The sequence below is a fragment of the Cyclopterus lumpus genome, chromosome 9 (assembly GCF_009769545.1).
Source record: "Cyclopterus lumpus isolate fCycLum1 chromosome 9, fCycLum1.pri, whole genome shotgun sequence".
NCBI lineage: Eukaryota > Metazoa > Chordata > Actinopteri > Perciformes > Cyclopteridae > Cyclopterus > Cyclopterus lumpus.
Genome location: NC_046974.1, coordinates 19130420 through 19153384, shown reverse-complemented (window position 1 = coordinate 19153384; position 22965 = coordinate 19130420). Strand labels below are relative to the sequence as shown.

Sequence of the window (22965 nt, the reverse complement as noted above, 5' to 3'; positions counted from 1 at the left end):
AGCTCCTCTGGATGTATTAAATGTGTACAGACACAGAGTCCAGCGAAGGGGGGGGGTACATTGTCATTAGCATTAAATAGCTAATTCATCACCAACACAGCCAGACGCTGCGCCGAAGGCTAAAAATAAACTGTTACTTCCTGCCGTCTCTCTCAAACTGCGGGAGACGTAAAAAAAAAAAAAAAAAAAGAAAGAAAAAGAATTGTTGCGCCAAAAACAAATCAGGATTGGCAAGTCTGAGTATCCAGACCACACTGCCAGCCTGCTGTCTGTCCACGACTCCATGAGATTATGCTGACCTCCGTTGTGATGAGTAAACAGCACTGGATGAGGAAGAGGGGAGGGAGAAAAAAAACAGGGGGGATGGCTGGAAGACAACACAGGGGGCAACTTGGATGAACTAATTGAATGAACAAAAGATGTGAGCAGCATCCAAAAAGTCAAACAACCTTGGCTGTCCTTGCTGGCAGGAGGCTACGGGAGGGAGAAACGACGAGACGAAGAGGGGTAAAAACAAATGAATAAAGTGAGGACAAGGTGGAGAGGGAAGGCAAAGGGGCGCCTGCGAGTGAGCTGGGTGAGGGCAGGTTTACGTGCGCCTGGCAGGTTTCTGTTGAAGGGCAACTCTGAGATTCCCCTCGGATACGCAGAGCACTCTGCCGATGTCTCACTTTATTTCACCCCCTCTCCTTCACTGTCCCTTGCTCCTGCCCTTTTACAAACGAGATGAAGGGATGATCAGCAGGCGGCTCCAGTTAAGACCGCCAATCAATACGGCTCTCCTTTGTGTGGATGAGACTCAAACAGAAAATCACAAACAGAAAATGACTCTTTCGGACTACTTTCTCTCGACTTTGAACGCTCGGCTCTCCGAACCAAAAGCCGGGGGGGGGGAGAGAATGGGAGCCGGGGAGGATGGGCGTATTACGCCTGATGCCGTGCATCTTTCTCCTAACTCCCCTCCCCTCCCCTCCCCTTCGCTTTAGCGCCCTTTAAACCAAGAATCCCCGCCGTTCACAATAACAACACTCATCAGAGAAAGTTTGGCCCGGCTACCAAACTCTCATTTCCTAAACGAGAGTTAAAATGCCTCCTAACTCTTCGACATACTTCATCTTTGTTTTCCACACTCCAAACCTCCAGGCCCTGAACAATTAGGCCCTTGTTTATGTCTGTAAATTGCTGTGCCGTGCCTATCTGTGTATCGTCCCCGGCAGCTGGATGCACCAGTGGAACGACTATATTGATTGGGATGTCTGTTCTTTTAACAAGGTCTGTCTGGTTGCTCTATCTAGGGGGGAGGGTGGGGGGGGATCGGTGCTCATACCTGTTCCCCAAACGCCGCTCCGCCTCAATTCAGGTAATGGGTGAACACTTCAAAACTGCTTACACAAAACTCTTTTCCGGGGGCCCATTTGTAAAGTGAATTTGCCGGCTCATTCTATTGTTTCCTTTTTATCCAATTTTCCTTTTAGTTTCTCCTGGTTTGTGTCATTCTGTGAATCCTCTGTTTTCCTTAAGGCCACCCCTCATTTCACTCTCTCTTCCCCTCCCTCATCTCCTCCATTACTATGATGAGTGACTCCTACTCGCTCCACCAGCTGTCCCTGAAGGGGTCAGTAACAGTCGGTGTCATTAGTTTCCCAGTGCGGCTTTCGTGCTGACTGTGTGAGTTTGCCTCTCTCTCGGTTTCACAAGCCGGACTGCCCCATTTGTTTTCACTCTAATGAAGTCGTGGAAAGGAGAAACAAAAAAGAATATAGGTGAGAAGAGAGGAGAGGGGAGAAGTGAAAAAAGGTGAGGGGACAGAAGAGGATGACAGACGCGAGGGGCGAGGACGGACAGGAGGATGAGGGGGATGAGAGCAGGAAAGACGTGGAAACGCTCAGAAGGAAAACGTTACGCTGAGGCTCAAACATATCAGAATCCCCAAAGTGATACATCAACAGAGGAGGTTCCCAGTGGCCGGTAGGGCCCATTATAGAAAGTTAAATACATATATATATATATATATAAATATATATATATATATATATATATATATATATATATATAAATATATATATATATATAAGAGACATGTGAAAACAGTGTTGAGATAAGGAGCACAATGAGTTACAGCGCGTTTCTGCACAAATCAATTAAGCTCCCCCCGTGACACTCGTCTTAAGTTTGTGGTCAGCCCCAAAAAAGGTTACATGGTACACCATTTGTGTGACTTTGGCATATTTATGTGCGTTTCTGCCTCAGCGTCTCTGTGTCTGCCCAGTCCAGGGAGCCGTGTGTTGTTACTACATCGCTATAATTTTAGTTGAAAATGACCTCAGACGGCAGTGAACTGAGTTTCACCACTCGAAAGCCTGGATTAATACACAATATTCCATCGTGCAGAAAGATGAATTCCTCCCCACAGAGAGGGCCTAACATTTAACCGTAGACTCAATGGGGAGCCGTGTTTTGTTCTTCGCCAGCATTGCCGAGCGAAAAACGGATCCGTTTTTCAGGAGACTAAGGCGCTATTTTCTTTGAGTCTTTCGGGCTGAATGCTTCAAAAGATTGACACAGTCACAGCTGAAAAGGGTCGAAATTAATTGATTTGATTATTTTTTGGGGTCTGGATCAATCGCATTCCTTCCCCTCGTCAGAAGCGGCTCGTTTGGCCCTGAGGGCAGAGGGGTGTAATCATTTGGGGCAGGCGGAGCACGCCATTCGCCCGGGCCTGGAGGGGCTCTGATTTCAATGCCCCATTATGAGCCGTGTTCACAGCAAATAGCAGAAATTCTTCTCGGAGAACACACACTGTTACACACGGACTCGTCGTATTTGAGCGTGTGTAAACACACTAAGACACAAAGGAAATCCTTCAGACGAGCAAGAGAGAGAGAAAAAAACAAAACACCGACGGCGGTAGAACATGAACGCATACCACACTATCACAACCGGATTTCATCCAGCTACTAAAAGGACACTCTAAATAGGAAAATATTCTGATGATCACAACTGCACACGGATCTTTGCTTGTGCTCGGTCTGTTTGTACAGTTAAAAAAAAAAGGAATCTTAAATTCTTCATATCAGTCCAAATGGCAGTGGACACAGAATTACGGCTGCCCGGCAGGAACATGTATACAGTACGGAAGCATGTTTGTATGAACTGTGACGGAGGAAATCGATCCTTCACACTGCTCCACATGAGGAGAGCCAGATGGATCCTGTTAACAGTTCTTGAAATGAATTCTACACGTTCTAAGTCCTGTGACATTCGGGGAAGCGGGTACATTAAAATTCCCGGCGTTTTTTGACAATTCCAAACAAATTTGCACAGGCCGAGACGCGCTGCTGCTGCGGCGGAGGGGCTGACTGGGTTGTCCGCGCTGTGTGTCAAGGTTATCACAGGGCCTCAATGGTCCAAGATTTGACTGAAATAGAGAGAAAGTGAGACCATGATTTGTTTTGAGTAGCCAAATGTAAGCTTACCCTAACATCTGCAAAGCAGACGGGCTCCGGCTTCCCTCAATGCTGATGAGGCTTTGAATGGCTGTTTATTAGTGATGTTGTAACCTTTTTTATTTTTTTTCTTTCTACCTGTGTTGCAGTTAGTTGTACTAAATTCCTGCAACGTAAACATCCTGAAAAGAAAAACCAAGCAAAGTCCTTGTAAGAGAAATATTAACTCTGGGAATATTTGCAATATGTCCAAAACACTGTCAACACCGATCTCACCACTCGCAATGGAAACATTCACAAGTGTGTGTGTGTGTGTGTATAATTTATATTCGCAATGGAAACATTCACGGCTGGTGCGCAAAGCAAAATGATTTGGGGTTGGGGGCCACTGTCATAGACAGCAAGTTGGCTCGGACGGTGGCCGGTTTAATGGGTAAATATTGAGATGTTTCCTCAAGTGTGTAGATCCTGGGGGATGAGCTAAACACCTGGAGGTTGTTGGGGTTGAGCAAATAGTGTTGGAGCAATTTGAGGAAGCGCCATCCAAACTCTAGAGAACGCATTCTGAACTAAAGTAGTTTTGCCTGGAATCTCCTCGAGTGTTCGTCCCATGTACTGCCGACCGTATACACGCCGGTCACTCGTGGAGAAAGCCACGCCCGATTTGTTATTTTAAACAATTAATTAAACAAAAATGAAGCACGAGGATTAGAAAAATGAAACTCAAATTGATTTGTCAACATAAAGACAAGACGATGTGGAGGGGAGAAATCCAAAGTTAAGTAATGTGCACGAGACTTTCATTATGTGGGAACCTTGTGGAATTGAGAGTTATCCCTCGGCTTCTGCGTCTTCCCAGAACTGCATTAAGTGCAGAGATGAGATTAGTTTGCTCCGAGATTGAATTGGACATGCCTCTGGATTTTACTGCTGTAATACACAAATAAAGCAAGATACAAATTCAAGAGGCTGAAAATGTCAAATGCAAACCAGGGATGAAAAAAAACACACGACCAAATTCAGTGCGCGGCCAATACTAATACAAATGTACAAGTACTTTAAACCCCTGATTTTGTTCATTGAAGAGACACAGCATGCAACACACTTGACTTCATTGAGCAAACAGAAGAAGTGAAACGTCACACGCTCAAATCTGCCTGCTGGCCGCAGGAAAGTGCCTCAATGTGAGACGCATACAAGTCCAATCAAATGAGAGAAAACAGAAGCACGGATCTTTCGTTGGGGCAACTGAAGGAGGTGTAGGAGGTGTAGGAGGTATGAGAGACGGATGGGGAGGACAGAGCTGAGAGCACAGGACGGCGAGGAGAAGGCAGAGCGCGGTCACCGCTGGCCCCGGGCTGACTTGTTGATGACCACAATTCTCTGCTTCTCACCTTTTTACCTCTTTAATTCGCTCCGCACTTCCCTTTTTTTGCCGTGACCTCGGTAACAACAACCTATTTCTGTTTATTTGGTTCCCTCCGAGCGAACTTCGTATTACACTCATCCCTCTCTCCCGCTCCTCCTGAAGCCTGACTCCATCTCACTCCCTTGTAACGCACTAACATAATGTGAAAACAAAACACAACAAAGACTGAAAGAAAGAACCAGCTGGACCATGTGCCAAGTACTCCAGGTCCATTTGCAATGCTAAACAAAGATTTTTAGGGCTGGCAAAGACTGAAAACGGAGAAATGTGTGAAGTGGACCATCAGGCAGGGAATTAATTTCCTGATTCAGAGCTGGTACCACACCTGACCTTGTCAAACTCCTCTCTCTGCTCCATTCACACTCCATTAAAACTCTAATCGTGCCAATTACTGCTTTATTTAGCTTTGGCATCCTCCAATCCCCCCTACAGAGCAGAGGAAGAATAATTATGTACCTTTCCATCCTCTGGATTAAATTATGAGTATGAATCCCACACATGAAGAGAGAGACAAAGAGACAAATAAGGGCAGAGGGCCAGGTGAGTTAGTTTGTCAGGAGAGTACACCGGAGAGGACCGAATAAAAAAAGTGTTATTCGGTAAAGATGTGGGTCATTACAGAGTAGATTTTTATGAACATGGCTGCAGGTATCGATTTTTGGGTCACCTAGTCGGCGAGGCAGCGGGGAACTAAATGAAAATGGGATCTAAGTGATCACCTGCTATGTAATGCAGTTACTCTTTATTACTCACGTGATAAATATGATAGATGCGCATTTGCATCCGCAATAATGTGAATTGAGCGCGTCGCTTCATCACTGAGACCTTACACATGGGGTCATCGCCGGACCCCTCATATGTTTTAATTTCATTACGGCATAAATAGATAAATATGATACACTGGCGCTTAACGACCTGTGGGCAGGCATTTTCATCGGGAAAAATCCATAGGGTCAACCTCGAGGCCGCGACATGCACGGTTTTATAATGCGGGAATAAAAATGATGAGTACCCAACCCGGTGAAAGGCCTCCGCTATAAGTCAACGTCTCTCCTCCCTCATTTTCTCCTCTGCCAACTTCCACTGAAAAAAAAATTGGCTTATTAAAACATACTATTACGCTCAGCAGGCCGACCAGCATTGAGATTATGACCTGGCGTTGTGCGAACCCAGGCTGTAGAATATCAGTCAAGTTTCTTTGTCGAGGCAGCTGTTCACGCTCCCTGCCTTGTCTGCCCTCATCCCACTCATGTCACGCTGCATGATCCCAAACTAAGTGGATGCATCTGTGTGGCAGGAGCTCCATCGAGCCAATTGGAGAGGTGGGTGGAGTTGTTGCCATGGCACTGCAACTGCATGCGCTTCCCTCAGGTCGGGGGATTGGACGGGCAAAGAGGCCAGATAAGAGTTAAGGGGTGACTTTGGGAAGACTGTCCCTCTGACCCGGAGGCGAGTAGGGGGAGGGGGGGGCACTTCATGTCTGTTATCGCCCCGACCGGCTGATCACGTGGACGCGCTTGGGCACAGGCGGCGGCTTAGCCCACTCCGCATGCTCTCCTCTGGATACTTTCTGTTGGCCCGTTGCCCGGGTCTTATGAGGGGTTCATGTGTGCGTGTGCGATTGTGTAGCTGTGTGTGAGCACCGGAGTTGAGCAACAGATATATATGTATTCCATCACACATTTTCATGTACCATTTATACCAATGTAAGTGCCTCCTGAAAGAGCGACTGTATCGGCCAACATGGGCCTCGCTGAGCAGGACTGCTGCATGGAAATACTGGATTTAAAACATATGGTTGCATGCATGAGGCGTATGATTGCATAACACCAGTTATATTGTCGATTTTTAAAATGAATATGAAGAAGATCTTTTATTTTCAGAAAATATTGTATCACAAGGCGTGCACACCCACAAACACATGTTACCAACTTCTTTTAAATAGATAAGCAACCAATGATAATTACCATTAATTACCCCCATCCCCCCCCCAATTTTTTTTTTCAAAAGCGGCCTTGTGAAAGAACCCCACACACTGTGTCATACTGACGGGAAGCCCGACAGCGGCAGACATTATGGGCGGGCCTCGTTACCTTGTCACATCTCATGAGGCCCAGGTAGCGGAGGGACTTGCTGCTCTGGGCGATCTGTGTGGCTCCCTGGTCCGTGATCTCCCTACACCAGCCGGCGTCCACCGTCTCGATGGTGCTGCTGTACTGGCCGATGGCTATCAGAGCTGGGGACCCGGGAGGAAGACGGAGAGAGGGACGACGAGGGAGGAGGCGGGGAAGGAGGGAGGGAGGGAGACAAGAGAAAGTGTTAGTCTGACAACCTCTCTCATGCAAATGTGGCGGCGACGGCGGCCTCCCAAAGCGACTCAGAAATTCGAAGACGAAACCCGGGGCAAGTCATCTGGCCAGCTGTGACACATAATTCCAATGTTGCACAACACCTTGAAAATGCACACACACATACACACACACACACACACGGTAATACTCTGAAACACACACACACACACACACGTTTGTACAGACCGCTACAGGATTCATCCATTAAAGCGTTGGCATGAGTCACGGCAGTGACACCGTGCCAGGGTAAAGTGTGACTCCATGCCAGCATATGATTTAATTCTGCTTGAGTGTGTGTGAATGTGTGTGTGTGTGTGTGTTTACTGGTACCAGGGCAGAAACACAGTGCCAGCAGGGTGAAGAGTATCCAACAAAACAAATATTTGTCAATGTCTGGGGGCTTTGTTGCACCTCGAAGCATGCATGTATTCACACACACACACACACGCACGCACGCACGCACGCACGCACGTACACGCACACGCACACACACACGTGTTGTTCTCGATACTGTCTTCATTTATTTTTCAGCCGAGCGCAAATTAAAATGTGCGGCAGACAAACAAGAGGAGATTAAACGGCCTGTAATCTATCTCGGATAAAGACGCGCTCTCTGTTGCATTAACGCACAGGCGCACGCAGAGACACAACAATCTGCCCCATCAATCTTTGACACGTCAATCGCCGGGCGGATGGAGGAGACCTGTGCTCCGCCAGTCGATTGATAGTGCTGCTCGGCGATCGATTGGTAGGGCCTGGGCTTTGTTCCTCCCTCTCGCGTGGCCATTGCTAATGAGAATGGGTCAGGGGGGGATGAGAGAAAGATGAAAGGAGGTTACTTAGCCCTGATGTTGTTATTTCACTTTTGCTTTTGCATTTGCAGAAATCCATTTCGCTCCGAAACGTCTTCCACAAAGCAAGCTTGAGGCTCGAACATCACTTAAACAAGGTGAAGAACTTTGTCTCTACAAACTAGTTTTTCATGTCGAGTTCAGCCTCGTCTCCTCCTTCATCGCTTTTTATCACCGGCACTTTTTCTAAATAACTCCACATATTACAGTATTAAATAACATGCAATCAGCAGATTGTTGATGTCACCGCACACTACGGCCTGCTTCACTTTATGCGTGTGTGTGTGTATACAAGTGTGTGTGCACACTGTGGAGCGGGAGCTTGTTCCCACAGGAGAGGGAAAATGAATAATCGTATGCTTTTTGAATCAACTGCATGTATTTAACCGTCTTTCCCCCCGACCAGCAGGAGCTATGTAATGTAGATTCTCTCCCCCCCACACACACACACACACACACACACACACAGCTTGTGTACAATATGTAACATATGTAATATATAGCTCCGGGCACTCGGAGTGCTCCACATGTGGTTCCCTTTGTGCTCCGGGGTGCTCTTGGATGCCATGCATAATGGCACATTATGACTGAACAGGCAGTAACTTTGAAGCTACAGAAAATGGCACCATGGGGAAGAGGCTCCATCAGGCCAGATGGGTGAACAGCATACAGAATAGCCATGTTTCTTTTCTTTTCTTTTTTTTTTACTAGTGGTGACCTGGTTAGGTATTTTTTAAATGGAGCCACTCGTGTTTTCTTACGTGTGCTTGAGTGTGTGTGTGAGAGTGTGTGTGTATGTGTGTATGTGTGTGTGTGTGTGCGTGCGTGATACTGGAGAGACATCGAGCAGGTAAACGTCTCCCTGTCTTGTTCCCCTTGTCATGTCCAATCACATGATCCCAAATTCGATTACAGGGGATCAGACCTCTCGTCTGATGTTAAGACACACACACACACACACACACACACACACACACACACACACGCACACACATATTGCTGCTGTTAGAAAAAGAAAAAAAACCTTTCTAAAAGTAAAGGCGAGATCAAATAGAAGAGGAGAGCTTCACGGTTAACCGAAGCAAACAACAGAACTCCCTCTACTTCCCCTCCACCAGCTCAAAGTCCCTGTTTCTTCCACTTCAACGTTATTTCTTTCAACCTGACAGAGTGAGAGGATCGAAGCGGACAGGTGCGCACCGCGGTGAATGTATAAGAAGTGCGAGGGAATACATTGAGCATGCATTTCCTGATTACTCTGCTGCACACTCGCCTGAGCACGCTTCCCGTCCAGCACTAAAAGACTGAATTACAGCCGCCGGACGATACGGAAAACATGTGGCCGTTCGAGATAGCCGCCCGGGGCCAAGAAAAGAGCAAATATCCCTAAACATCATTTTGTTCTGCCCCTCAAGGTGGTCAAGTGGAGAGGCGGATAATGCCTCTGTTAGGCGGAGCCAAGTGTGAGGCTATTGGGACTTGTTTGGTAAGTTCATCTGGTCGCCATTAAGCTGAGAATCCCCGCGTGTGCTCGGCTGCTCTCGCTCCTCCTTTGAGCTCCAGCTGGCAAATGGAAATCCTTGGCCACTTTTGCAACCTCTTAACCGCAGTCCAACAGTTGTGCTCACCTTGTCAGACATGGAGCGTGCAACTGGAGCTCGCTGCCTTGGGTTTTTATTTGGAAGAGAGTGTGTTTAAATGTACATACAAAAATATGTCAAGAGGAGTTTTATCTAACATTATATTCATACTATCATTTGTTTTGGAGAAACATACAATGGTACTGCATTCTATATAAATAGTACACATCTATACAAACAACTTACGTACACTGCTCGTATCTTTTAGCTAAATAAATTTAGTAAATTTAAGTAAAATGTAAGTATTACAGAAAAAAAGCTTTGATTGTATTGGAAAACATGAAAGATGTTTTTATTCTCTCTTCCATTTTCTTGATAGTACTTGATAGCACATTTTCTTTTGAAAGTACAATACACAGTGCTAATGATATTTTAGTATACATACCTAATGTTCAAATTCTCTGTCAGACAATATTTTATTTGTTAGGGCTGCAGGTGCCGACTTAAATTGATTAACACTTAAGCACTATTTTATTGTACTTAATTAATTTTAAATTAAAAAACATTTATAAAAAACTAAATGTATCGATTTCCTTTTTAGGGGGACTGCTATTGACTGAAAATTACACAGCTTGAAATGTTACCAATTAAAAGGATTTTCTTTTAAACACAGGGTTTCCAAAAACTTGTGACTGGCAGTGTATGAGGGACCATGGGAGCAGGAAATTGTCTTTCCTGACTGATAATGATTTTCTGCCTGAGAAATAGATGAAGCGATATGCAAGAGAAGTTTAGGTGGGAAGATGTGGAAGAGTCAGAGGAGAAGAGAGGGGAAAATCCCATTCTGGCAGCAGGAGCTGTGACTGAGTGGTGACTACACACTCTCAGACGGTAATGAGGACACACTCTGCTGCCCTGCCTGAAAATGGCTTTAGGATCTGGATCTGTGTGCGTGTGTGTGTGTGTGTGTGTGCGTGTGTGTGTGTGTGTGTGTGTGTGTGTGTGTGTGTGTGTGTGTGTGTGTGTGTGTGTGTGTGTGTGTTGTGTGTGTGTTCACCCTCCCTCTTTAGTGTGAAAAGAAGCAGAGAGAAGCAGAGATTGCCCTTAAATCCTATATATCATTGATTTTGAGCACATTTCACCTGTCTTTTACCAAATCTGTCATTTGGGGATAAATCTATGTCATCACACGAGAAACAGGCGGGGATCCCATTTTTAAAACCAACTGCGGCAGTTTATTTAAGCAGCTCCCGGGATCTGGGCCAATTTACCATCTCGTCAATCAATCACCAAACAACCAATCAGTCAATGGATCAATACAAAGAGTCTCGTGGACCGTTTGGTTCCTTCAGCAATGGTATTTCCGTGGCAAACAGCTCACTGTTGCAATCCTTCCATTAAGACTTTCCCGAATATTGGAATATAAGTGGAAGGCTTTCAGTTGGGAACCGGGGTGACAAATGACGAGCAAAGGTGGATAACCGGTGTTCCATTAACTTCTACATTATCTCCAGACAGAGATTCATAACCTATTACTTTCCCATATCAGGCCCACGGCGTTATCAAACGTCATAAATAGCGGATTTATCCAAACATAGGAGCGGCTCCATAGGCTACGGTAACCACAAGACAGGGGTCAGGAGTTGGTCAATGCTGCGAGGACCACAACTTGAGAGGAAACCTTACCTAATCAGCTTACTCTCCCTATCTCTGGACCTGACCCCAGAGCTCCAGGGGTTAAGTATCTTTTGCAGGCTTATTAGATATTCACTTATTGCATTCTCCTAAATGATGGTGTGCCATTCCTGCTATCTTATTGCTCTGAAGCCATCCCCGTGCCTGTCTGCCGTAACCCTAGACACCATATTTTAGCCGCTGATGAAGATGGAATGCTTATGAAAGAAGTGATGTTGTAAGGTTAAGACGTGCTGTGCGCCGTGTGCAGTGTGTGTATGTGTGTGTTGCTCCTGCTGCCATATTCATACACACACACAAAAACTTATTATGGCTGATGTATTCCAGAGAGCGCAAACTGTCATGTCTAATGCGAAAGCCATTCACTTGGTCCCTTGTGTTTGCGTTTAAAAACTTGGCCTCAGCTCTGCCCTCTCTCTCCACTGTGCTGCTGTTTACCCAAAACCGAAAGAAACCCGCTTTTCACGAGGGATGCAAAAAGCTACTTTTTAGACAGCTACTACAATCTGCAGGTTTTTTTTCCCTGACACTTAATACTTATATCGGTATTGACATATATTATTGCAAGAAAGAGGCCAAGTTAATTTTCATTCTGCTGTACTTTGTGAGATTCTTGGAAAGAGTATAAAATGCCAATAGAGGCACAAGACCTGAAGATACACCTTTAATAACCTACTCAGATTATATGGTGAGATCTGGGATTTCATCATACCGGGATCTCCTGATGTGTCCTGATGGCATTTTGGTCAATGTCGCAAAATAAAATAAACAGGACTGGTTTGTGGCACTATACTTTTTCTTTTTCTTTTTTTTATACAATTTTATTTCAAATCATTCCGAGACATTCCGGTCTGATTATGTCATCTAAAAAAATGGACGGAGATGAAGGACACTGGACTCTGTTCTCATAGAGTTAGTATTCATGCATGTACATGTGTGTGTTTCTTTGTGTGTGCGCCTAGCACCATAATCCTCTGTGAACACGAGCAGACACGGGGGAAAGGAAGCGTGTTTACATGCGTGTTTACATGCGTGTAAAAACACGCGGGTGAGCGACGCGCAGGGGAAAGACACGGTGTCAGGAGACCTCAACGAGCACCACGTGGACGTCGCTTCACTCCTTTGATGCCTGTCTGACATGGCGGAGCATCGGCCAGACGCTATGATTGATTAGCACACCGCGCTCACCCTCAAAGCACCCGGCCAAACGGACCGGGGTCACGCAGAGTGCAAACTAATGCGGTAAACAACATGCCAACTAAAGCACTTGAAACACACACGCGAAGAGAAAAGAGAGGCTGTTGCTTCGACCTGTGGTGAGCTGAGGTTTATCAAATCAAAAGCTGTGAGAACCAGAAGGAACCGGAGACGGCACGCAGACAATCCCTCCATTTAGAGGAGAAACAACCCCGCCGAGGGCCGCGGACATGAACTTGATGTGACAAAAACTGAGCCGTGTCTTCCAAGCCAGATGAAAATATTCAGATATGAGGAAAAGGAAAGAGGGGGAAGGGAATAGGAGCGAGGAGAAAGAGAGAGGCAGAGGTTTGCCCTGACATTTTGGGCAAACGCAATCAAAGGCCAGGGGAACTGAAATGAGCCAGGTTCCACGGAGAAACACGGGAGAGGGGAGGAACAGATTGAGAGCGACACAAGAAGGAGGGAGAGCTCTTTATGGTGGGACATGCTCGATCTGGGAAATTAATTAGCCAGAGGGCAGGGAGAAGGCAATGTGTGTGTGTGTGTGTGTGTGTGTGTGTGTGTGTGTGTGTGTGTGTGTGTTTGTGTGTGTGTGTGTGTGTGTGTGTGTGTGTCTGTGTGTGAGCACTGACGTTTAGGGCATTTTCCCAATCAGCCTCTGATCTGATGTAAACCAGCTGACACATACCATTTGTGGCAGTGTGTGCTTGTATGGTTTTATGTGCTTTTTGTGTGCGTGTGTGTGAGAGAGAAAGAGAGAGAGAGAGAAACAGAAGCAATCAGCAGACCCTGAAATGTTTAAGTGGTTAGGTAGAGGCAGTACAACAAAAAAAGTGACTTCTATTTTTTTATGGTGGTCTAGCATCTGAATGTAATACTCACACTCACACTCTCACACACACACTCTCTCTCACACACACACACACACACGCACAGTGAGTGTGAGAGAGAGACACACATTGACTGTTTTAGTAGTTGACGTACGATGACCTTGTGGAGGGGATGTGGAGTTTGGAGAGGAAGATTGGAAAGGTGAGTGAGTGGCAGCGAGGGGGGAGAGATAGAGAGGAAGAGTGATAGGCAAGGACAGATAGACAGAGTGAAGGGGTGATAAGGAGAGATGGAGCTTTCACAGAGGTGACCCACTACACGCGTTCCTTCACCACTGAGAGCAGGCACTCGCCACCCATTCGCACACACATGCGCGGGTCAGCGGGACACTTAACAGGTCGGCATTCGCTTAAGGCTCAACGCGCTGTGGTCTCGACTAAGAGCAGTACATTTGTTTCAATTCACAGAGAACTTAATGAGTAAGTTTCGAGAATGGGTTCCAAGAAGACGCACTCAAAATGAAATTACCCTTCAGAACTTTAAATGCTCCGGACGTTTATTATCATATGCAGCCTGCTTGAATCGGAAAGCAGCCTCCGGTAGAGTGGGAGCGAGATGGGCCTGTACGTATTTCCCTCTGTTAAATGTTTATCCGACAAACAGAAATTAAATTGGAGATTTCACATTGCGCCCAAGAGATCAAATGGAAAACAACCTTTCAAAGCCTTTTTTGTTGTTTTCTTTTAGAGATCGTGAAATTGACATAATGACACGATTTATTTGCGCTGGGGAACACAATACTACCGTAAACAATAACATGTAATAAGTTATTTATAAGTTATTTGATGTCAAGATATTTTCAGTTACAAACACTTTCAATTCTTAACCAATTTATTGTTGTTTTTTTTCTGAAGAAAGGGAAGTAAACCTGCAACGGAAGCCGGGAGGCTCCTGCTGTAAGCATTTAGTTGCGCCTGCAACTAAATGCTTACATTTTTAACATAGGTCAAGATAGCGCAGATGCCCCACTATCAATCAGTCTTGGTTCTCCGTCCCATTCAATAACTCAATCTTGGTATCCTTTTTGATGGGAACCTCAGCTCCGTCAAATCAGGGGTTCAATCCTGCTTTCATCATGTCGCAGACATTTCAAGGACAAGACCATTTCTTTCTCTCCCAGAAATCTGGAAACCGTCATCCACGCCTTCATAACAAGTCGATTAGACAACTGTAACTCCTTTCTCTCTGGCATCAGCCAGAAATCCTTGTCCTGCCTCCAGCTCATCCAGAACGCCGCTGCTACGAAACATGATCACATTTCACCCTGGCTACCTGTTGCTTTTACAATTGATTTTAAGATATGACTGATAACTTTCAAATACCCAGAGAGGCCTACCAGCTTTGTTATTGCCCTGTCTCTTTTTGCACCCTGGGGTTCTCGTATGTTCCGTTCATTGTCTTAGCGAGGTCCTTATTGATACATAAAAGTGATGGAGCCTTTGCAGTCGGGGCTCCTCGGCTGTGGCTTGACCTGCCTCAGGAGATCAGGGCTGCCAACTCTCATCTTTTAAATCACTACACTTTATCCGTGCCATTTTAGTTTGGGGATTTTTGCTCATATAATTCAGTTTGTGTTATAAATGTGTTAATGTCAAGCACTTTGTATTAGTGTTTTGAATGGTGCTACATATGAATAAAGTATATTTTATATTATTATGTTATTTACAGGTGTGTAAGCGCGTCTGACTTTAGTGCACAAGTTCAGCTTCTTTAAAAATAAAAAAAAAGATTTTTGATTAACTGTAATCTTTCCTAACCATCACTCAATTATATTAAATTTCCCATATCCACAATCTCTGTCTAGCCTCAATCATACCATCAATAAAGACAGAAGTTGGCACTGGATGTAAAAACAAGTAAAAGTTGCCAAAAGAAATAACGAGATGTCTGGCGATTGGGTTGATGCAGTGCTCACCCCTCGAGCAAGGCCTTTAACCCCTGCCAGCTGTTCCAGTGACGTGGCTCAGTGCTCGAAGGTTAGACTCTGATGGTGCTGGTCACCTTCTAGGCGTGAATGTGCATAAACGCTCGTGTGAAGGAAAGCTCCATTGCTCTCAATTAAAATGTTTTAAAAAAAGCTTGTCAGGCTTGCCGATGCAGTGCAGGCAGCTACGGTTCTGTAGTGTCACTAATAGTCTCACCACAGCGCACTTTGTGGTGGTGTTTCAGGTAGTTGTACAAACCGGTGCTGCTCCATCGTCAGTCATTATTCCTTCTGAATCAAAACAAATTGCACACAACAAATAGGGATCCTCTCTTTCAGTACAGGCACAATATTTTTGTCACGACCGAGATTGGTGTCAACACAGTTATTGAATAGGACAGACTGTCAACAGCGGGGCTCAGACTTTTCTTTCTTTTCTTCCACCGTTCCATCGCTCCCACTCCCGTGCGTTGGAAGTATTTTTTTGTGCATCGTTTCAGCGACGTGGATCCTTGTCGTTCGCTGAAACAGTGACTTTGATTGATCAGAAACATCACCCTGCTTCTGAAAACGAAGCAGAGTTGTGGTGAGGTAAGAAGGAAATGGCTTCGAGGTAAGTATCAACAGGTGTATAGGTGTACACCACATGACAAATACATTCCAAGAAAGGGCTCATTAAACTCACAGATGTATGTTTTGTGTATTGTTATGTATGTACATCTATGTGGATCTGTGTATCTCCATCCTTCTTCTTCAAAGACAACATCAACGAGGAGCAAACAGACTCAAACTCTCTCACACACACACTAAGGTTCACATTGCCATCGGCAGTAAAGGCAGGATATTAAGCTCTATTTCAAACCAACAGCACCTTTGCTCCTATGGACCTCACCTTTGAGGATATTAATCCTCCCCACCTCTCTCTGTCTCTCTCTCGGATTGTGTACAACAGGAAAGCCGCTCTCCAGTTCTGACATGACAGACGGAGGAGGGGGCATAAAGCTCAGCGACTTTCATTTGAAATGAGACGGTGACAGAGAAGCGGCGTGGAAGCGAAGTGGAGGAAAGGCGGCGAAAAGGAAGACAGAAGGCATCCTCGTCACTGAACACTGCGTGTTGCATGCGTCTGACTGGAATTAACGTAGCGTAGCAATAGTTATGGCTTTGGTTATGGATTACGACTAATCCTCTAGCATTGGGAGCAGGTCTTAAAGGTAATTACACGCTACTATTGGATCCAGAGCCCAGAAATGGGCCTCTCTTACATCACGCTTATTAGGATCCAGACGGAAAGAAAACTGGCTGCTCTTACATACTGCTTAGGCAGAGTACAGGTTAACACACCACGGCATTCTCTGCCAATCTCAGTACTGTAAGAGAGCATTGTTGCTGAACTGTTTAGTGACAAGCTTCTGAGGACAAGCAATGGTTTATGGATAGAAAAAAAGAGCTCCGTTAGTGGGACTGGGAATTAATCTAGTCATCATCATAAAAGCTAAATAGTGAGCTGTTCTCATACACACACACGCGCTAAGGAAGATGAACACACTGGACTGTTTATCTTAGGCTTGTGCCATGCACTCAAATGTAATTTTTTTATTTTTATGTGACAATTTCCTCCCTAAGATACCCCTCTGACTCCGTCTAATAGACCCAGTCACAATCCAAGTGCCGCTAAGTCTGTGTCTAAGCCTTATCTCCGGCCTTTAACAGTCCACCCAGTCCGCTTTGACCCAGCGGGAATCATTAACCAGACACACACTTCCTCTTCCCCCACCACTGACAAAACCTCACATCGTTATGATCACAAGACTGTGTGAGTGTGTGAGTGTGTGTGGTTTCGTCTGTGTGTGAATTAGGGGTCTACTTAGCCCCTGAAACAACCCCTAAAACAAATGACCCAATACCAATTAGTTGCACAACAATTAGGTTAGTAGACCGTTCATAGCAGGCAGACCCACCCAAGGAAAGGCTTAATCTGTGCCCGTTTCTCCCCTGAAGCCTCAAGCCAATGAGAATGGGAACAAAGTAACCAAACTAACTCTGCAGGTTACATGTCGTCACGTAAGCCCCGTCCTGAACTCTTTGCTCTCGTCTCAGCCCAACTTTCAATGTTACACCGAACAATTAGCCCAAAACAAAGAAGTTCATCATTAAAAGGCTTTTAACGCTTCAAAATGTGTAAATGTGTCGGCCCTTTGCCCTTGGTTTGCCATAATGTGTTAAGTCAACCTTCGAAAACAACAGAGAGAAAAACAAGTTTTCTGTGTGGGTTTCTGAATGTTCTCTGACGATCTGCGATAAAGGAATACTACATAAAGAAAAAGGCAAAGTTCTCAACATGGGGAAGTTGACAATGTTAAAACAGTACTATGTGAGCGTTAAGTAGGTATGATTTAAAAATGTTTATTTTTTAACAGAAAAGAGTAGCGTCTCCACTAAAGAGTGGCATTTGACATTCAAAGCGCTCTGCCCCTCTTCAGGTTCTCCGGTTGCCTCTTGGTTCTCCTTTATACAAACTCCTAATGGCTCATGAGTCTGTAACAGCACTTCGTCGGGTCTCACCAAAAGCTCTTTAGCAAAGTTTAAAGCTCCCGTGATGTTTTCTGATCGATACCTGGCCATAACTCAAATCACACATGCCATTAGTGTATGCGCTGCACACTCTTAGCCAAAGTGCCACGCACGGACGCACACACGCACGCACACACACACACACACACACACGCACGTACATTTTCATGAGCGCAGACAATGTTTTTGATCAATACCTGGCTATAGATCAAACACCTTTTTCCAGTTTACGGCTAACCTTTCCCAAGGCTCATTTCAGACGCACACAGAGTAACTCATGTCTTACTTTGCTGCTCCGACTGCGTCTATGAAATTGATAAGTGCTCTTAAATGCAAAATGACAGTTTAAGAACCTTGTTTTTGTGCCGCGGCGCAGTCAGAATATCTCATAAAAACACAAAGCACTTTTCTCCAGGAGGTAACTTCGTAGCCAGAGAGAGACGCACACAACAGGCCATAATGTGCTGCTCGAAGACCTGAAACTGCAGGAGAGTTTCTTCTTTTAAGGATAATTTGTCCGAATACAACAAGGGGAACAGATTTGCTGGGAAACTATCCCCCCCGCCCCCTCATATTTTCCATTATATTCAGACTTTGAGAAATATTTTTGTTTCGCCACAAGTATTTTAGCTTCAACCGGACGTTTTAGGAGCCCACTGCGATTTAGCTTTAATACAATCAGCTGATAACTTTTTAACATTTAAATCAAAATGCAGATGTGCTCCCTATCTCATCCTTTCCTTACTCTCTTTCTCACAGTTGCATTTCTCCCATCCGGTCACCACCCCCACTATCCCCCTCTTCTCTTTCTTCTGCCCCCCCCCCCCATTTTCTTCCTGTTTGCTTTACCCTTATCCTCTTTCCCATCCTCCTCCTCCCCCCTCTCGGTCTTTATCCTCCTTCCGATCCTCTCTAAAGGATGCTCCAGTGTTCAGGGTCACTGTCTCCCCCCTCAGTAGCTCTGTTGACCTTTTCACCTCTTTACGACTGGGGTCAGCGCCTGTCGCCATGGTGTTTAACATCCCCGTGGGAGGTCATCCATGTACATGGGTTCGGTGTACAACTCAAACATGCGCATACTCATTATTTATAATGTCAGCGGTGTGCGACGTTGACCTTTTTACATTCACTTTAATCTTTCGCTCAGGTTACGAGCCGGGACGAGACAACCGTCAGTGTTTCTGAGAAACCTCCCCTGATGTTTGCCCCAGCATCTTTTATCCCGCCTCCCTCCCTTCGTTCTTGTCCTTTACTCCCCGTCTCCCTGCGGTCTAAACGGGTCTCTTTTCTCTTTGGATGTTCGCCTCTCTCTGACTTTCAACTGCAGGCTATCGGGTTACAAAACCACAATAGAAAGACAATTATCCTGTGTAGCGATGTCTGTAACCTGTGCCTGGGAACCAAAGAAGAACATCTATGAAAACAGCTCTTCCTGCTCATACGAGGAGCTCAGTGTAACACAGAGAGCTCGCAGGCCAATTTCAGCAGTTTTCCTCTCAGTTTAACAACCCCAATTTTAAACATGAACATATGGTGATTTTCTTTTTTGCCTCCTAAAGGTAATGCTTGGATGGCATTTCCATTTTGGAATATATATGTACATGTGGAATCTAATGAAGGAATTTGTACACTGTAAATTCTGTCACCATAACACAACTTGCTAAACATACACATGAACGTCGCACTTTCTAACTTTTGAATTCACAGGAAATCTTGTGTTTAGACTACCAATTTGTAAAACAAAAAATTAAATAAACGTAGTGCAAGGAAATGGCATGGAAATAGGGAGGGAGGAAGTACAGGGAGAAGGAAGCGAGGGAGAGAAAACAGGAGGGGAGGAGGAAGAAAAGACAGAGGGTTTGCTGTGATGTGTTTAAGGAGCTTTTCAATCTCAACAGAAGTGCTTTTCATTAGGTTAAAATCTATCATCTATGCTGCTGCAGGAAGGAGAAGAAAAAAAAAACAATAGGGGAATATTATTGTAGATAGTGGCTAAAGTAGGAGACAGAGATATAGACCCAGACAGAGCGAGGGAGTGGAGGAGGGAGGAGAGAATGGGATGAGATGTAACAGTTGTAATTGAATAGTGAACTAGAGAGGGCCTGAGTGCAAGCACTGATTAATACAATTCAAATTGATTGTCTCCTAGTAGCTGTGAGAACATCTCATTCTGACTTTCATATTTGAATGTTCAGCATGTTCTCTGCGTGCATGAGTGCATGTAAGCGTGCGTGCGTGCGTGCGTGTTTGTGTGTGTGTGTGTGAAACAGAGAGCAGTTTCTGCAGGGAAGGGAGACAGAGAGTGCCCTCTAGTGCTTGCTGTTTCTTTTACCCCACCTTATTATGGAGATATAGGGTTGTTTTCCCCATCTTTTAAATCATGGCTATCCATCTACATATAAGCATTGTTGCTTCTTTTTTGTTTCATTTTTGTCTATTAGAAAAAAAAAGATCATCCACAGTTTTAATTGGGTTTTGTCAGCTAATTACTTGGTGTCTTGTTTTCATGTGGCATGCTCTGCTTACTGTCAATCAGGAAGAAATGCATGTCTACAGATGTTCTCATCTTTATCGTCAGATTTATTTGACATGTTTTCGATGGATAGAGAGCATCAGTTCATTTCCGGCTGCAATTGACACCGCATGCAACAACAGAAATTACAGTTGTTAAGAATCTTAACAACATCCGGCATTAAAATAAAAAATGTCTCTGTAAATGGCCGCAGCATGTGTGGACAGTAATAAATGTGTTTTCCATTTGCTCCATTTCCCTCCCAACTTTATCTCTCTGTCTATTTCTCAATATAAATTACAGTGAGAAGCAGAACACATTCATACAGATGAGAGCGGAGGTGGCTGAGGGGGAAGAGTCCAGTTCCATTTGCACCTCAGGAGTAACGGGGAAGGATTTATAGTCGGGTGTGAAACAATCATTCACGTTAGTGAGTCGGGCCCTGCGTTCAATTAGCAATAGCTGGTGTCTCACACCAACTCCCTCCTTCTGTGAGACAGAAAATGGACACAGAACAGCCCCCCCCCCCCCCACACACACACACACACACACACACACACACACACACACACACACACACACACACACACACACACACACACACACACACACACACACACACACACACACACACACACACACACACTCTACTGCTACTCTACCTGCTTGCCTACATCGGGCAGCCATTTAGACGACTTCCTGCGTCACACTTTTCTAAGTAAGTGTACTTTATGATTTCTTGATTCATTGGTAGAAGCTGAAGAAGCCTTGGGGATCAAGTGACCGGATGAATGCCCTTTAATTTAATTTAAAATATACAAAATGTAAAGGAAAAAAAAAGAATACATTATTATATTTTTAAATATTAAAAAAGAAAATGGCATGGTGCCTCTGGGACTTTGACAACGAGGCTAGTTCTGGGATATCTATTGTGGCACTGGAGGAAGTGGCCAGGAGGTCAATTACAGTAACAACAACAAAAGAAGACATATTCAATATTGAATTATGAGATGAAAATTATCCTCACTTCACTTTTGAGATTTTGGCCAATTTGTTCCCTCTGACATAAATCTGACCACGTCTAATGTGTACAACAGCTCTTTTATTTTTCAGCCTGCTTATCAATAAAAGCCTTTAAATGTGGTGCAGCTCCAATGAACCCACAATGCGCGCACACACACACACACACACACACACACACACACACACACACACACAACACCCACACACACACACACCTCTCACATCACTGTTAAAGATGCAATCAGGCTCTCATGTATAAACTGAAGGAGTCGTCAGGTGGAGGGAACACAAAAAGAAGAAAGAGGCCATGGGGGCAATTACTGTATTTTATAGCCACTTCAGACAGGAGGTATGGACCAAGCAGTCTGTTGTGCCGGACAACAGGAAACTATTTTTCCAACAGACGTGCTACACTTCAGATTGTAGTGTGCACTCTATTTCCCTTCCGCTGGAAAGGACTTCCTGCTTCTCATTTGAAAAAATGCAATTATTATAATGACGATTATTGTGTACTGAATTAAAAAGGAAAAAACCGGGGCAAACACTAAAGAATGAATTCTCCTCAACAGTAACAGAAAAACACGTCTTGAAATAAAACACTGAAATATATAAAGGTGCACGTTGTCTCGCTTTACCTCTAAAGAGACCCCCGCAGACAAGAATGAACAGCTACATGTCAAACATATGAGAACGCTTGGAGGTTAGGTGTCAAGTACGTACGAACTTTGAGCGTGTGCAAGGTATTGATCCAGGCCGCTGATCAAACCCTTCATTTATTATGGAGAAACAGTGGACAGGCAAATGTTCCAAACACATGAATGATTTAGTGACTGCCCTTACAGTATGTGTGAAATGTGTGTCTGTGTGCCTGGAGAAGAAAGCTGCTACATACACAACTCAGTACAGTAACTCACTGAGAAACTTGGAGGACAAACTGTAGGCATCCACAAATGAACACAACAAGCGGCAAACCTCCAGTTCTGAAAAGGGAAGCCGATGCGTGAGTGACTTCTCACTTGATTTATGAGTGTATGGTCTCCATCTCTAGTTTTAAGTCTTCATCTATATAGCATAATATTAATTTAGTAAATGATGGTCCCATTTAGATTCAAATAGACCATGAAGCGGGGTTTGCTTTAGGGCGTGTCTACCTTGTGATTGACATGTTGATTCCACAAAGGTGTCCGGTCTGGGAGTTGTTTTCATCTTACAGCCTAAATACTTGAAGAGTGTTTTTTGAGTTATTCAGAGTTTGGTTGTACTACCTAGCTCCACCCTCTTGTGTCACATTTGGTTGCAAAAACAAAACAAACAAAATGGCAAAGGCCAAAAACCAACATGGCAACGAACCAAAATGCCAAACTCAAGGCTTCAAAATGGCTGAACTCGAACCAATGGCTGACGTCCACTTCTTATATACAGCTTATGGCACGCACCAACCACAAAAACTATTAAAAAAGGGCTTGTCAACTGCTCCTTTCAGTCTTTC

The 22965-nt window shown here is 44.7% G+C and overlaps 1 protein-coding gene across 3 annotated transcripts in view; it reads right to left on the bottom strand.

The window, feature by feature from the left end:
• fbxl17 (F-box and leucine-rich repeat protein 17) overlaps positions 1-22965 on the bottom strand; it is a 190284-nt gene that overhangs the window by 10522 nt on the left and 156797 nt on the right. For all 3 annotated transcript variants that reach the window (XM_034542048.1, XM_034542050.1, XM_034542049.1), the window contains exon 10: positions 6969-7111. In XM_034542048.1, coding sequence (XP_034397939.1) covers positions 6969-7111 — 143 coding nt within the window. The remainder of the gene's footprint in view (positions 1-6968; positions 7112-22965) is intronic.